Raw genomic sequence first — 17,418 nt, 5'->3', positions numbered from 1 at the left:
GCCATCTTCTGTGTGACAGAAAAATCTGCGTTCACTTTAATGGGGTGAGGAATAAACCTCTAGAATAGGTAGACAGGAAGACAGATATAGCAGGTAACCTGTGTATGTTTGTCTTGTTTGAAACTCCTGTTCTGGAAATACAAATATTTTAAGAAGAAAGTATTTTAAATAGACAGGAAAAAGGAGAATAGTTACAGTAATATTTTGATAGACTTCACCATTTTAAAGTACATCTCTTCCAAAAAAGATGAGTCAGTGAGATGAGGACTGTGGGAAGGTACATTGTGAAATTTTCAGCTGGCCTATTTCAGAGATTACATGTTGGAGTAAGTACATTTTACATGTAAAAAACAGTCATTACATTATCTAAGTCTAGTAAATAATCTCCTTGAGATACTTCTTTGCATTTGTATATTTATTGCTTTTTGGACTTAATGGAATGAGAGGTGTTTTTTCACAATCGTTATGGTGAAAGAAGGAAACAGAAAGCATCATTAAAGTGTGATTCGGCATTGCTGCCTTCTTGTCCTTGTACATCTATGCAGCTAGTATATCTAGAGCTACTGTTACAAGGTATGTTTTCCTTACATTTTTTATGGGTTGCTACTTCAACTGTCTAGTTCAACATCTGTTGCAGATGGAATGCAGATTATATGCTTCCCTTCCATGTTTTAGTGGGTGAGTGGAAAAACATTGAAAAATCTTCTGCTAATATTCATGGTGTTACATGAATATGATGTTTACATATACCATTTTAGTTGTCAGCGTTTATTGCCTGTTGGTAGACCTAATTAATAAAAAAAAGGAGACAGTTTTCTGTGAGGAGTTTGCCTGTTTCCTCATATACTTGTTTTAAGCATTATTTTCTACTGAATGTATCTGTCTTAAGAGGAATAGTAAGGAAATTTTTAAAGACTAAAGCAGAAGTCCCCAGATTTTTCCAGTCACTATGTTAGTCCCAAAGTGGAAGTTTTTTGCAGTCTCTAATATTATTGTGAAAATCTCACAGAATCACAGAATCATATAGGTTGGAAAGGACCTTGAAGATCATCTAGTCCAATCTTTAACCTAGCATTGGCAGTTCCCAACTACACCATATCCCTCAGCGCTATGTCGACCCGACTCTTAAACACCTCCAGGGATGGGGACTCCACCACCTCCCTGGGCAGCCCATTCCAATGCCTAACAACCCGTTCTGTAAAGAAATACTTCCTAATATCCAGTCTGAACCTTCCCTGGCACAACTTGAGGCCATTACCTCTTGTCTTATCACTCATTACTTGGTTAAAGAGGCTCATCCCCAGTTCTCTGCAACCTCCTTTCAGGTAGTTGTAAAGGGCAATGAGTTCCCCCCTCAGCCTCCTCTTCTCCAGACTAAATACCCCCAGTTCCCTCAGCCACTCCTTGTACGACATGTGCTCCAGACCCTTCACCAGCTTCGTTGCCCTTCTCTGGACACGCTCGAGTAATTCAATGTCCTTTTTGTAGTGAGGGGCCCAAAACTGAACACAGTAATCAAGGTGCAGCCTCACCAGTGTCGAGTACAGGGGTAAGATCACTTCCCTGTCCCTGCTGGCCACACTATTTTTGATACAGGCCAGGATGCCATTGGCCTTCTTGGCCACCTGGGCACACTGCTGGCTCATGTTCAGCCGGCTGTCAATCAACATCCCCAGGTCCCTCTCTGACTGGCAGCTCTCCAGCCACTCCTCCCCAAGCCTGTAGCGCTGCTGGGGCTTGTTGTGGCCGAAGTGCAGCACCCAGCATTTGGCCTTATTGAAACTCCTACAGTTGGCCTTAGCCCATCGCTCCAGCCTGTCCAGGTCTCTCTGCAGAGCCTCCCTACCCTCGAGCCGATCAACACTCCCACCCAACTTGGTGTCGTCTGCAAACTTACTGAGGGTACACTCGATCCCCTCGTCTAGATCATCAATAAAGATGTTAAACAGGAGTGGCCCCAAAACCGAGCCCTGTGGGACACCACTCTGACTGGCCGCCAACTGGATTTAACTCCGTTCATCACAACTCTCTGGGCCCGGCCATCCAGCCAGTTTTTTACCCAGCAAAGCGTGTGATCATCCAAGCCTCGAGCAGCCAGTTTTGCCAGGAGAATTCTGTGGGAAACGGTGTCAAAGGCCTTACTAAAGTCGAGGTAAACTACATCCACAGCCTTTCCCCCATCCAATAAGCAGGTCACCCTGTCGTAGAAGGAGATCAGGTTTGTCAAGCAGGACCTGCCTTTCATAAACCCATGCTGACTGGGCCTGATCATCTGGTTGCCCCACACGTGTTGTGTGATGGTACTCAGGATGAGCTGCTCCATCAGCTTCCCAGGCATGGAAGTCAAGTTGACAGGCCTGTAATTTCCCGGATCATGCTTCCAACCCTTCTTATATATGGGCGTCATATTGGCCATTTTCCAATCTGTCGGGACCTCCCCGGTCAGCCAGGACTGCTGGTAAATGCTGGAAAGCGGCTTGGCGAGCACCCCAGCCAGCTCCTTCAGGACCCTCGGGTGTATCCCATCAGGTCCCATAGGCAGAGCTATTACAAGAAACAAAAATGTGATAACAGCTATAGCGCTCGAAGTAGAGAAAAGAGTAAAAGTGTGCCCTCCATAGATAGAAGGTACTGCAGGACTCTGGGACTCAACAGAAGCTGAGATCTTGCAAGCCCTACTTACATATACCTTTCCTCTGTGAGGAGCTACAGCTTCATACATAGAATCATAGAACCATTTAGGTTTGAAAAGACACTTCATGAAGTCCAACCATAACACTGCAAAATCCACCACTGAACCATGTCCCAAAGTGTCACATCTACATATCTTTTAAATGCCTCCAAGGATGGTGCCTCAACCACTTCCCTGGGCAGCCTGTTCCAATGCTTGATAACCCTTTCAATGAAGAAATCTTTCCTAATATCCAATCTAAACCTCCTCTGGTGCATGTTGAGGCTGTTTCCTCTTGTCCTATCACTTGTTGCTTGGGAGAAGAGACTGACACCTGGCTACAGCCTCCTTTGAAGCAGTTGTAGAGAATCATAAGGTCTCCCCTGAGCCTCATTTTCTCCAGGCTAAACAACCCCAGTTCCCTCAGCCACTTCTCATAGGACTTCTTCTCTAGATACTTCACCAGCTTAATTTAATTTACTACATGTTATGTACTATTTCTTAGAATTAATTTTGCTCTATTTTGCAGTTTCTTTAGTGATTAAGCTTGTGTCTCATCATTCACTATTGGACTTGGACAAAGACAAGAGTAGGTTGAATTGAGCAAGTGACTGAAAACCAAGTATAGTACTTGGCAATTTGTTTGGACTGTAAGAAACTGCATATTAGGATAGCTGAGGCCATAAAAAAGCTTGGAAACTAAGAAAAAATGTCCTAAGTAGTATGGCATGAGTCAAACTTGCATTAAGTACAGATAAAAGAAGTGGCTCTTCAGTTTTGTTTTGTGCTGATGTGAGAGCAGTCATCTTTTGACAAACACCTTGAACCCACAAGAATATTTAGTGTAAAATGAAGTGTGAAGTTGATATTCCACAATCTGTATTTGTATTTCTCTATTTGTAGACTAGAGAAGGCTTCAGGGTTTTGTAACTTCATTTGTACCATGCCAGCATATGAATATGAGTAAAGCTGGTGAAATATTTAAACAGGAAAAAAAATTTTTTTTTATGTCATAAGGGCTGGCGGTTCTGTGGTTGTGATGTCTGGTGTGCATCATTTCTTCTTGGTAAAATAGAAGAGTAAGAAATGCCATCTCTTTTATGACTGTTCATTGAATATTTTGATACTGTTATTCAATATTGCTATTTTTAGAAGAAAAATATTGATAAGGTCAAAGATCTATGATTTAGAAAAGATACAAAATCACATCTAATTCACCCTGCTTGTTTATGCCTACAAACTTCCCAGTGTTTGCTCATGGTTGCCTAAACATTGCATGTGAATGAGTGCATGTATGTTTCAAGAATCTTGAAACATTAAAAAGTCAAGAGATTTTTAGCCTTATTTCATTAAGATTAAATTCTTCAGCAATATCACACAGTGGAGCTCTGACAAATGCAGAAAGAGAACCCAGTGTCGTGATTTTTGAACTAGACCTTGAACCTATGGAAACAATGGAAGTTTAGTAGTTTGGGATCAGATCCCAGTATTAAACACCAGTATCCATAGTCTTTGGGGTCTTCTCCTTGCCAGAAGCACACTCCGTGTTCCCTCCAAAATCTCCCAGTCTGCTCACTGCTCCTGTCCCTGACTTCCTGCCACATGCCACTGCCAGAGACTGAGGATTCTGAGTTGTTCTCCAGGAAAGGGCAGCGTCTGCTTTTTTCCTGAGCCTTCATCTTAAGCAGAAAAATGAAACAAAGAAGTTTCATCTTCACTGTCCATACTCAAAAGATACACTGAGAGAGTATTCTAGTAAACTCTGAACAAACAATTCAAATAATTCTACCATAGCTCACATGAGAGTTTTCTGTTTATAGATATTCTGCTGACATGCAAAAATGTTTTTCTTTGGGCTGACATAAAAAAGAAAACCTACATTATAAGTGTAGATCATAATTTATAAGCACACTGCTAATGTATCAATGTTTATTTTGTCTTTAAGCAAATTTCTATAATCACTGATTCCTTGTTCTTCTGTCTCCTATTCTGTCTTTTGGAATTTTTTTATTTACTTTGCCTTGCAGAGCTTATCTTATTCCTCCTAAATCTCAAAAATGTTAAGCTCATTTCATTCATCAGTTTTGGCTAAAGTAGCTGCTTCTGAATCTCTTCTGGTCTCCTTGACAACATGGTTCCCACTTCTTATTAACTTCCTTCTATTCTGCAGGAAAAATTCTAATAGAATTTAAATCCTGTATGATGAAAAGTAGTATGAGAGCTTTGTTAAATACTGGGCAATAAATAGTTTACAAGTGCACTAGCTTTTATAGTCTTGATTTCTTCTGCCATAAACATTTAACGAAGAGAGCAGGAGAACTGCTTTTGAGCTGGAAATCTTTATGGGTTCAGGGATAGCAAATGGCACTCTAGTAGGTGTCTATGTTCTTAAGAGCCCATCAGACTCATGCAGGTATGTACCTTAACGTTAATAATAATTTTTGATGTTCTTCTCTTACTTAAGATTAAGGATGTGCAATTGTTTAGGAGGAGTGACAACTTTCCAGTTTCCTAATGCATTTTTTTCCATAAATTCTAGTGATCTGGGTTTATACTTTAGGTTAGAGCATTACAGTACAGAACAATAGGTTGTAAACTTACTTTATTTATCTAATTTGTGTTTTCTAGATCAAGCTAATGCCTCCAGCTCCAAATGATGACCTGGCTTCTCTGAGTGAGCTAACAGACAGCAGCCTGCTTTATGAGATTCAGAAGCGTTTCAATAATAATCAGATATATGTGAGTTGCTATTGACCTATCAACAGTAAGCTTTCAAAAAAGAGCAAATAAGAGAATAGAAAAATATAATTACTGTCATAACTACTGGACAGTAACCAGTCTTGGACCCATGACTAATATTTAAATGGATCAGGACATACGTGTGTGTAAGCCCTGCAATTTCTCAAGTTTATATAGGAAAAGCAGAAATAAAAAATGTAATAACACTTCAGATAGGTTTGGATACAATTTATGTTTGTTTATTTTACAGAGGAAGAGTATTGGTATAGAGCACATGATTACTGGGAATTTAAAATGAATTTAGATTTTAAAAGCTTAGAATTCAGCATGGGAGATTTAATTAATCGTTATCTCTTCCTATATTACAAAAGTAATTCTCTATATTGTAATGTCAATCATGTAGATTAAATTAAATAATCATAGCAAATTTTTGTAAAGCAGGTTTTTCTGGTTATGCCATAGTAAATCTGGGAGGCATCCAGTTAGGCATAGATTACTTCTGGAGAAAAATCTGCACTTGAAAATTGTTGTATCCCTGTTCATATCTTATTCATAACTTATTTCTAACTTACTGAACAGCTGAGTGGCATGTTAATGTGAAACATGCAAATTGTTTTTAAAAGTATAAGTTGATTGCACTGTTTAGACTAAAGGAATATGGGGAATTGGCATGTTGCTGTGTGTTGCTGTGAATACTTTTGAGATTATGGGAACTTCAATTCTAGTGTTACAACATTCAATAATAATAAAAATTCTGGGTTCTAGAATCATGGATCAAATCCTATTTTATTATGAGTATTTCTTTTGCTTTATCTCACTTTCAAAGATGTCAAACACAGATAAATTTAACTGAATCAAATTCAGGAGGATCCACAGATACTTAGTATTTATAAGAAGGAAGTATTTTGTTTTAAAATACTGAAGAGTTCACCTAAGAGGATCTCATACCCTCCTCTGGCATTCTCCTTAGCTTAATGGAAATTTATGTGTAGTGATCATTAATATTCTGCTCAACAGCAGCCATTGTGCTTTGGTAGAATGTCAGCATCAATGCTGAATACCCTTGCATCTTGGGGTGATTTGGTTCTCAAACTTAAAAGGAAAAGTACTTGGACTCCAATTCCAAACCCAAATCAGCCTTAGTGCGGAACACTTCCTGTTTCATGTTTTGTGAAGCTTAATAAACTTCTATTCTGCAGGAAAACCCAACAGTGAAATTGAGGTGGGTGAGAGAGAGGAAATAAATTCCCACATTTCAGAAGAAAAAAGTACATTTGCTATGAAAGGCAATATTTTCTGTCTCCCCAAATCAAAATGCTTCATTTTGAAAAAGGCAGCATGACTGGGACTGTTTACATGATGGTTTGCTGTCTGACCTCTTCAAAGACAGGGGTCTGGCATTTTTGCATTCGAAGAACATAATACAGCAGCAGCTACTTATGTAGAGTGAGAAGTATAACAGCAAGGGTGACCTACAATCTTATACTTCAGTCCATCTTTCATACATGAGTGTTTAAATATGAAATTATAAAATCTTGGCACCTTTGCAATCAGTGGATGGTTTGCTATTTTTCATATAGCCGGAATTTTTTTCTATATGCATGTACATATGTTCATATACACATACACATGCATAGATACTTATATATGTATCAATTGCTCTGTCTTATCCCACAAGCAACATATTGTAATGTATCAATTATGGCTAATCAATATAGCATTTCTAAATTATGTCATCTATCCCCTAAAAAATTGTTTGAGGAACTTGTTTATGTGGTAGGCATGTCATTTTTGTAGTTTAACAAGTGGTAAATTACAAATTAACTTTCAAATAATCTACCAATAATATATGCAGTGCAATTCTTCTACGCATAATTTTCCATTATGAAGAACTCAGTTTTATTACAAAAAGAATAATTAATGCTGTCTGAATTGCAAATTTAGATCTCAGTTTAAAGTTAAGAAGTTAAAAGCCCAGAATTTGCAAATTATGTTTAATACGTTGATAGCTAGATTTAAGAAGCTTTGCCAGAAGTCCTTTCTGGAAGAAAGCCATTAGCCTCCTTAAAGATTTAATTTATTGCTTAATAAAGCAATTATATCTTCTTTTTTCAGACCTACATTGGTGATATACTGTTGCTTGTTAACCCATTTAAGGAACTTCCTATTTATTCTACCATGGTAAGCATTCTTTCTTTAAAATGTTACAGTATGTATCTTTTCAGTGGATTCATATAATTCATGTGGCAGGCTAATTGACTAAAATTATTTAACATATATGTCCTTTTTTATGTTGGGAGCATCGTAGTTTCAATATTTTAGGAAATTTTTAAAAATTTCTTCCAAGATACCACTGTTTTTGCTGTATCTTATTTATAAACCAGCCATCTTGCTAATATTTTGTGTGAGCAGTAGCACTTTCGATTGTTTAAAAGTAATTCTTGATGTATAACATGACCTTGATGGTTTTGGCCACAGTCAAACTTGCAAAAATAGACACATACTTCATGCAGTGGTTGTTTGAGTTCACACCCCCCCTGCCCAAAACACAATTATGGAGATAACAACCTTAATGGTGCAGAAAGGCTCAAAATGGCTGCCTGTGCGCCACATCAGACCACTCAGTTCAGACATGGTACAGGCAATGAGTGCGAAGTGCTCGGCATGAGCTTAGCACTACACTGGGGCAGTCGTAGGGATGCAGCTTCTGTTGGGCACAGGCAGTGTATGGGCAAATGGACTTGAGTGCGTGTGTGCACTGTCATGCACAAGGCCTCTTAAGAAGTGCTTCAGGTGTTTCTGTCTTGAATAGTAGTACCCTTATCTTTCTAATCTTTCACTTATGAGACAGACTAGTTATTTACAAGGGGTTTACCGTTTCAGTACCTAGACACTGATAGTAACGTAAGTGGACTTTGTAGATCAGTGGGAGCAACATAAATTCAAACAGTTTAATCTCTCCTCCGTCTTCACTCAGCCATTTTAGAGACAGTATTAAAGTAACTATTAATTTACTTCTCCCCCTCCCTGTTATTTTCTTGTTGATGCACTGAGTTCACATTACTGCACAGAGATCAGGCTCCCTGTTGTGCTAGGGAGTGTTCAAATATGTTTATTTAGTTTACAAGAATTATAAAGGGTTCAAAATTTGGTAAACAAATTGTAGTCTGTGGCTCTTTGCTATGTCATGTAGCTTTGTGTGTATCAGTAGTAAATTTGAAAGAAAATTGCTGTGACATTCCGTGACAGGAGCAGCAGATTCCAAGCTGGAAGTCTAAATTTAGTTTCTGGAAATGGAAATCATCCATCATTCCCAAGGTTTTAGATGATGGTATTTTTCCTGTCACTGTGTATGTTACGTGAGATACATGATTTTGGGCACCAAGAGAGAACTGTAAAGAAAAAGAATTTAGGTGGTGGGCTTACATATTAAAATGTTCCCTGAATGTTTGCTGCATCTTCTCTTGACCTGTCTGTAATAGATCTATTTTAGCAAGTTTAGCATGAGACACATCTTTTCCTGTAATTGTCTGGGTCTCCTTGGATGATCTTTGCTTTTACTCCATCATTGTTATCTTCATGGTATTGTGCATTAGGTCATTATTTCCCAGATGATTAAAAAAACATGGTTGCAAAGTAGCTTTATTTTCTCTGTTTTTGAAATGCTCAAATATGCTGTAGAAACTTAGCTGGTATTCTATTGAAGTCTGTAAGTGTTAGATGGTCTGTATATGAAAGTAATAAAAATTGATTATGTCAATTCCTCAGTAGACACTGACGTGCTATATGATGTTCCTCATTAGTTAGAATTTTTGTTTCAGGCATGTGGTTTGTTAGCTGTCAATAAAAAAGAATGAAAAGATGTATTGGGCATGATACTATTTCTAAAACCAGGATGAAACAAGGAAAAGATTATTATGTACATTTTTCAATAACAGCAACACTGGGTTTTCTTCTCTTTTTTAAAAACACTTTTCATAACATCTCAGCAATCTGTATTTTGTTATCCTGTATTGACCTCCCACACTTAGTTCCAATAGAATAATTCTAAAATAAATCTTTTTATAAGCAATTATTCACTCTGAGATGACATAAAGAATCATACATTAATGGAGACTGATATACACTGCTTCGTATGTAATTGAATGCAATTGCTAGATGATAATATTAATGCATTTTTACATGGAAATATGCTGTACTACACTATACATTATAATAGCACTATACTACTAGGAACATGCAGATGTCACTTTGAAGGCATCATAGTAACTGTTTGTAGAAGTGCTTGTGCTACAGTCATCCTGCTTTGTTACATTTGTGCAGAATTTACTTGTGTCTGATTAGGGCAAATATGTTCCTGAAGTTCACGTGTTAGAAAAATATGTAAACTTGCAAAATGCAACATTATTCAATGAGCATAAGTGTGTGAAAGTTTTTCTTTCTCCTTTGTGACATGCTGAAATGATTCCTTGAGAATCAGTGTGGATTTTATCTTGTTTAGTCTGGTAGCTTGAAAGGCCGGAATGAGAATAGGGATGTATTGTGGAGGAATCATTCAGCCACAGAGTTCTAGATGCCCCAAGATTCAACAGTTTAATATCTAAATAATTAAGACAGGCATGGGACAAGAAAGGGTTATAGGCACCTTATTAGTTTGGAGAAAGGAGCAAATACAAAATGGCACTGTCGTAGAAAGGCTGTTAGAGAGAATAGTTTGAGAAAAGAGGACATGATGGAAAGGAGGGGATTTGGTTAAGTGATAGTATCCAGTATCATTCTAGATGCTTCCTAGTGTTCCAATTGTACCCCAGCTGCCATGGGTTTCTGTATAGCCTTTGTTAATTTTCTAAACCCATGAGAAGGTCTGATAAAAGCTAAATTAAAAGTTAGGTAAAATGATTTATTTAAGGATATTTGTAAAATGGTATGGTGTTTCTGCTCACAATCTAAATCACATTCTGTATTTTCTTTATTATATTTATTTATTCTGAAAGAACAGGATTGTAGATATTAGCAGACTACCTAGTTTTTCGAAAATCTGCTTGATATTAGCTGAAAGAGCATCAGGATATCCTCAGAAAAAAATGAGGTTTCAGTAGCAGATAGTTGCTTCTACTCATACTTAAGCTTTAAGGATAGTACGCATTGCTAGCTATGTGTATCACAGAAGTTATTCTATATTACAGAGAGAGTATTTGTGGGAGACTACTCTGTCATGTAATAAATTATTTAGTTTAGAACTTAAGCCTTTGATTTTAACTCTTCATGGAAATATATTCCACTTTGTAAAATTTTTAAGTCAAGACATTGAAGAGCTATAAACATGAGGTGTAAAAAAGTAACTTACTAAGTCTGGTTTTACTCAATGCACAAACCAGTATTGTTGAGTCCTCTAGGTATGTTTAAATTTGTATCTTAATTAGATCTTCAGTGCTTACAGCTCTGTTTTCTTTAGTTAATATCTTCATAGATACTGTGATGGTGCCACATATACATACAGAGATTCTGTTCATGATGCTTAGAAAGCTTTAAAAAAAGACCCGGGATTAGGGGGGTGAAACATAATTAGTGTGAAATGTATTGATCATGTTAATTTTCTACAATTTTTCAGGTCACCCAGCTTTATTTAAGTAACTCTGGAAAATTGTGTTCCTCACTTCCCCCACATATATTTTCCTGTGCTGAAAGAGCTTACCACATGCTATTCCAGGAGCAGCGTCCCCAGTGCTTTATCCTCAGGTGATAATTTATCTTTCTAATAACTAACTTGTAACTCCTGCCTTTCAGCTGTTTCCCCCAGGACTCAGCAGTTGTGATTTCCATTTTATTTTTGTCTCCAACTGATTCCTTTCTGTGTACTGATCTCTGTATCATACATTAGAGCAAAATAGAACTGAAAAAGGTTTAATTACATCTCAAGTTCATAAATTTTCTTGGGGAATTGCCACTCCATCTAGTTGCATCTAATTAGGAAGAAAGAGTTAATGGTAAAGAATTCAAAACTGCTGTGTGTATTTGCTAATATTGCATGGATAAGTGTTAGAAATAAAATCTGATGACAATAAAAATGGGAAGTCCTTGACTAAATTATAAACCTCTGAGTTGGAGCACCTGTATTGGAGATTCCACTCTGCCTTACATGTTTGTGAGGCCATGAGCTTGTTATTTAGCTCTCCAACTTCAAAATGGACTTTAACCAGTTCCTTTATTCACAGTGTTGTTTCAATGATAAATAACTTCAAGCTTGTGAATAAATGTATTAGAAATCTCCAGTGAAACAGAGTTTCATCCAAATATCCTGGTTTTATAATGGTGAAACTTTCAATTCACTTGGAACTTTTAATCCCCAGATCTGTCAATCCCTTTTCTTCCTTCACCCTAGGTGAAAGCAATGGTTCTGGTGAATTTGGTGTAGTTGCTCAAGGAAATTTGTTGTTCAGTCTTGTCACTGTGACAATTGCTGTTGGCTGAAATATTGGCAAGGGTTTGCAGAACTTCATGGGAGTTGGGGGAAAAAAAAAAGGTTGATTTTGATTTGGACAGGAATAAATTCTGATCCTTTTGATAAATCTTGTAATTGCTCTTGAACTACCTTTAATTATAAGAAAATTGAATACTAGGCAATAGAGAAGATATGATACTCAGAAGGAGCTAATAACGCTGTTTTAGAGTTACACGAGTTAAAATGAACACATAAATACATTCATGTATCCGTTATGTATCCATTTATATCACATTCTATTTATGTTGGTACAGACTCGGGTGAGTATTTGGAGTTCTGTATATTAAGTCTTCAAATACATCTGAATATTGTAATGAAATATTTCTTTTAAAAGCACAGTTTATAAAAAAGCATAGTTTATAGGTTTCTAAATTATAAATTTATAAATTAATTATGTGTGGAACTGACCCTTGATTGGTTGAAATAAACAATAACCTTTTTATAACCTAATTTATAACCTATTTATTTATCCAGTGAACAGTGACATTTAAGAAGAGGTGCAAGCAATATTAGAAAATCATTACTGTGTGTTCATATTATCTTCTCTTAAATATTAACTCTTGTTTAGGTATAATAATTTTGATAAAATAAGAAATATCCTAAAGCACTGTTTTCATAATTTTCTTCAAAGTAGAAACTTGGGACACTGCTAATTGATTAATCTTTATGAAGTTGCCTATAAGTGTAGACAGAAAAGAAGCAGAAAATAGTATTTACTAACACTTCAAGAGAAAGAATAACTGCCAGGTTAAATATTGTATAGTATTACACAAAGAATATTGTATTAAATAATAAATGGCTTTGATATCAGGGAATAGTTGCTACTGATGATTTCATATCAGGATGTCAAGGCATGTGTTAAGCCCCACTGTCCTGATCCCTGCCCAGCCCACTGTAGCTTATTATATAGCAGTGACCTGATGGAGAACGTGACAAGAGAGTGCTCTGTTGATAGCATTAGCACTTGGCAAGACATTTGTGTATCACATCAAGGCAACCCATAGATATGCAGTCCTAAAGTTGTGAAAATGGAAGCTGAAAGGAAAGCATCTGGTAATTTGGAACAGGAGATAAGTATAGCTGCAACTTAACACAAACATCTAGAAACAGTTCTTTTTAAATACCTTTCTTCTGCTAGCACTAAATGAGAAGACAGAAGGGAATTGAAGTCTTTTAGAAGTTCATAAAAAAGTATTAAAAATGGAGTATTCTCATTATATTAGTCCATTTGTAGAACCTAAATAATTAATGTCTGGAAAGTAAAGGTAATATAGAAAATTTCCATTGTTTTTCTGACAATAATAATAATAATCTGAAAATTATCTGTGATGTAACTCAAGTTATTCATCTGTCACCTGATGTGTGTGTGTGCATGAACGTGTGTGTGTGGTCAAAATGGATTTCTTCTTTCTTGCTATTTCAGCTGTAAAACAACATTAGCTATCAGCAAGAGAAGGTTCTTCTACCACCGTAAGGGATTATTCATTGGTTACATCTGTGCTAATAAACAACATGGAGCAGGGCTTATTTTCTGGCCTTGAGGGCATGTGGTATAACATCCAGTCAGATTTTCTTTGATTTTTCACTTGAAGTCTGTGGAGAAGTTTTCAAGATCCCAGTTTCACTTCCTATCAGAACCAAGTAACTGCAGTTCTGCAGTTCTGAAATACTCCAATTTTCTGTTTTACTTTGTTTTCTCCAGCCTCTCTTATCAAGCATACTCTTCATTCCTCAGTAAGAAATTCTGTACATGTTTGGCCTATGGTCTGTAGTTTTAAAATACCTTCAGTTATAAAGCTGAGTTGTGGATACATTTCTATGCATACGTGTGCGGTGCCATGAGTGCACCTAGTAACATATTTTAGAAGTAAAATAATACACTTCCCTCTAATGTGGAATCACAGGCTGAATGAAGATGGGGGAGCTCAGAGAAGCTCTCCATAGCTAGAAAGGCTATTTCATATAAGTGCTCAGAAGGAAGGAGATAGTGGATGAACAAGTGAAAAGGACATACAGATCCATGAGAACATTACACTGGAATAAGCTGGCTAAGAGTGTTTCTGCCCTTCTACCTTTGGCTGTTTGTTTCCTCATTTCCACACCATCCTTTGTGTTCAGGTGGTGGCAAGGTGAACTGGGCTGGAGAAATACTCTCAGGTCAGAATTATACCTGGGAGGGTGGTGGTGACTTTGAGAGCTATTTTAAACTGAATCTGTTCCAAAGCCAAAATCACCTAGAAGTGAAATGAGTTGCCAGAGCAGGACTGGCAGGGCCCACTGGTTTTGGTAGTGGTTTTGGCTTAGACTAAATAGTTCCTAGAATCTCAGTACCACATTTGCTGCTGCTGTAATATTGGAATTTTTGGTTTGAGGTGTATCAGTGTGCCACATGTGAAAATAGCCACACCAAATTGGAAGGGTGTTAGTTTTGTTTGGTTTTATTAGTAGTAAATCCAGTGAAAGTAAATTATCCCCATGGGTCTGCAACTAATCTCAAGACTAAATTCTCTTGATAACTGCAAGATTTTGGCATACAAGCACTTTTGGAATTGCACACTGAGAGGACACTTTTACCTTCTGTTTTCATCATTAGCAAATGAAACATGATGCAATTATAGAATAAAACCCTCAAATCTGTATTTATTTTCAGGTCTACTTTTAATTATAGTAACACTTTCTAGTATAAGTAATTTGTTAGTATAATTTATAAACATAATTATGTTTTAGTTTTATTGTAAAGATTTTCCATGAGAAGAGGCTACCATTTTGTTATGATTTGATATGGAACAGTGATATTTAGTACCATATCAGTATTTTACTTTTCATGTGCAATTCTCAAAATATGTCTCATTTAACTATTAACTGCCAGAGAAGAACAAAGTGATGGCAGTATATATAACTCTCATTCAAATTCTTCCTGGAAAATTTGAGTTTTTTATAAACAGTAATTTCTTTACAGAATACTCTTATTGTCAGTACATTAAGCTACCCAGTATCTTTTCAGAAGGACTGGAAAGAATACCAGAAATGTACCTGTATTCATGTTAATCCCCTGTCATCTTCATCAAGCTTTGTAGCTTGTTTATTTTGTAGAGATAAATTTTATATTCTATTAATGTTTTTCAGTTAATTTTTTTTTTGTGCAAAAGATTAATTACAAAAAGATACTCCCCATGAATTTAGTGGCCATTATAATGATTCATTAATTACTCTTTTATTGGACACTTACTGCTGCTAATGAATTCTGCATGCAGTGTAACCTTTAATCATACTGTTTTTCTTAGTCTAGTCATTTTTGCCTCTCACATTTTCCCAAGAGATGATAATGAAAAGAGATGAAGGCACCTGAAGTTGTCTGAGTTGGAACTTAGCTCCCTAAGTCCAAAGCTATGGTCTTGAAACCATTGCTAAACTACCAGACTCTACTTTCTGACTATAAAGTGCTACTTCAATTTTCAGCCTGTGTGTGTGTTTGGGAGAGATTCATAGTTTCTGGCAGGGCAGAGTCTTACAGCACTATTTATTTCATGCTTAAGGCTAACTGGGATCCAGGAATTTGACATTTCTGTACCCAAGCCCCTTACAACAAACTTTCTCAAAGCATTGCTAACTCACATCAGTGAGATCAGAATCTTTATAAATTAGACATTCATCCATGAGCAGTTGTGCTTATTGTATATGATGATGCTCATAGCTATTGTAATGTTCTTTCTTTCTCATGCAACTTCCATCTGATTTTTGTTGTTTGTTTTTACTGGTTTTCTTTAGCGGCTTGTCTCTAGTGATATGTTTAGAGTAGAAGCTCTTCAGGGACAGATCATTTCTATATTGTATCCTTAGCCAGATATGGTTGGAGGTTCCCGAATCCACACAAATGATTGTGATAATGATTGCAATTAAATACATGGAAACAGAGACTCCACCCTTTTCTTTGGGAATAAACAGAGTTTTGACAGTGAGTGCTCCTGTGATCACAGGGAAAAGATTTGTAGCTGAGATCTCCTGTGTCTTCCCCCTGAGCACAGAAATGAAGTCAGCACTTCTGTCATGAGTATGGCTGTTCTCAGAGTGCCATGCTACCTGTTATTTGCAGAAATAGCAGGAGCTTGTGCCAGATGAAGAAAAATTCTCCATTCCAAAGTGTCATCACCTAATATTTACCTCTCCTCTTTTCTGTGCCTAAAGACACTAGGAATGGAGGTGTTCCCATCTATCTGTAGCATACAGAAGTTGGTGTGTATCAGATGACCTTAAGACTGCTTAGTAGAAGGCAAGCTTTAAGACCAAGAGCAAGTCAAAGAAACATTTCCAACCAGCGGTTAAAATACAAGAAAAAAATCAAAAGTGAACAAAATGATCTATCAAATGTGAAATGTTCTTCCCTAGAAATAAGATTCTGTTGTAAGGTCTTGTTCACACGGGAAACAGATTTAGCAAATCTTGAATATTCCTATTGGAGCTGCTTTGAAGAGTTGCCCAAAAAACTGAAGACACCAATTCACAAACAGCAAATATCTATCTCCAAGGTATTTTCTTACAGATCTGGAAGAATACTTCTGTCCCCGTATATATCCTGGAGTTAACTTGGGACCGGACCAGTCTTTTGCAGGGAAAACTAAGTGTTAAAAATATCTTGTTCAAGTTTATTCTTTAATTTAAGGAAATCCATTGATTTGGAACTTAAATTACAAGGTATAGAGTGTTAAGGAACTTACTGCTCAGTTTAGTGGTAGAATCCCTATGTCTCCTGTTATATGATTCAGTTACAATGGGAATCTAGCATTGCCAAACTTGCTTCACAGTACGAGTTTGATTTCTGTCTCTTGTTGGTTGGACCTCTCTGTCATGTCAGCTCTCTGCTTTGTTTGCTTCATTTGCTTCATGCAGGTTGACTGGGTCTCCCCAAGCAGCAAAGAAGACAATGTAAAAAAAAAAAATCCTTTTTTAGTCTTGTAAAATGAATCTCCTGTTACATAAAATATCAGTGGCAAAATATTCCTGTAAGCAGATCATTCAGTTTGCAGAGGCTGTGTATGCTGTATGAATGTACAGAAGGTAGACTAGGCAGAGGAACACTGAAGCATCCTCTGCAATGACAAAGCAGACAGTGCCCTATAATGTGTTAGGTGGACTACTCAAAACTGCACTCATACTTCTGTCATTGCTACATTCTTTATAAATTGCATGTAATTAGGAATGTTTATTATAAAAATACTTATTAACCCCTAATTTATAAATACTGCTAGTGGAAGGGAATCCTCTGCAAACCCAGTGGCAACCCTTCTGTGTCAAAACTTTGTGTGTCCATGGTAAAAGCACATGCATCATCATGTTTTAAGAAGTTTTAGAAATGCACTTTAGACTTTTACAATTTCCAGCAATGTTAAAACACTTGATTTTGCAGAACTTCCATAAAGTCCCATTTAAACTGTGTGAAGCTGTGTTTTCATCTTCAAATTTAATAAAAAACTTACTACTATTTCACATTAATGTTGCCTGTTTCAAT

At 36.8% G+C, this 17,418-nt stretch overlaps 1 protein-coding gene across 3 annotated transcripts in view; it reads left to right on the top strand.

Annotated features, from left to right (window-relative positions):
• MYO16 (myosin XVI) overlaps nt 1-17,418 on the top strand; it is a 402,721-nt gene that overhangs the window by 208,697 nt on the left and 176,606 nt on the right. For all 3 annotated transcript variants that reach the window (XM_074815323.1, XM_074815322.1, XM_074815321.1), the window contains exons 11-13: nt 5,300-5,410; nt 7,526-7,591; nt 11,022-11,149. In XM_074815323.1, coding sequence (XP_074671424.1) covers nt 5,300-5,410; nt 7,526-7,591; nt 11,022-11,149 — 305 coding nt within the window. The remainder of the gene's footprint in view (nt 1-5,299; nt 5,411-7,525; nt 7,592-11,021; nt 11,150-17,418) is intronic.

The sequence above is a fragment of the Strix aluco genome, chromosome 2, assembly GCF_031877795.1.
Source record: "Strix aluco isolate bStrAlu1 chromosome 2, bStrAlu1.hap1, whole genome shotgun sequence".
In the NCBI taxonomy this organism is placed as follows: domain Eukaryota; kingdom Metazoa; phylum Chordata; class Aves; order Strigiformes; family Strigidae; genus Strix; species Strix aluco.
This window is presented reverse-complemented; position numbering and strand designations above follow the sequence as displayed.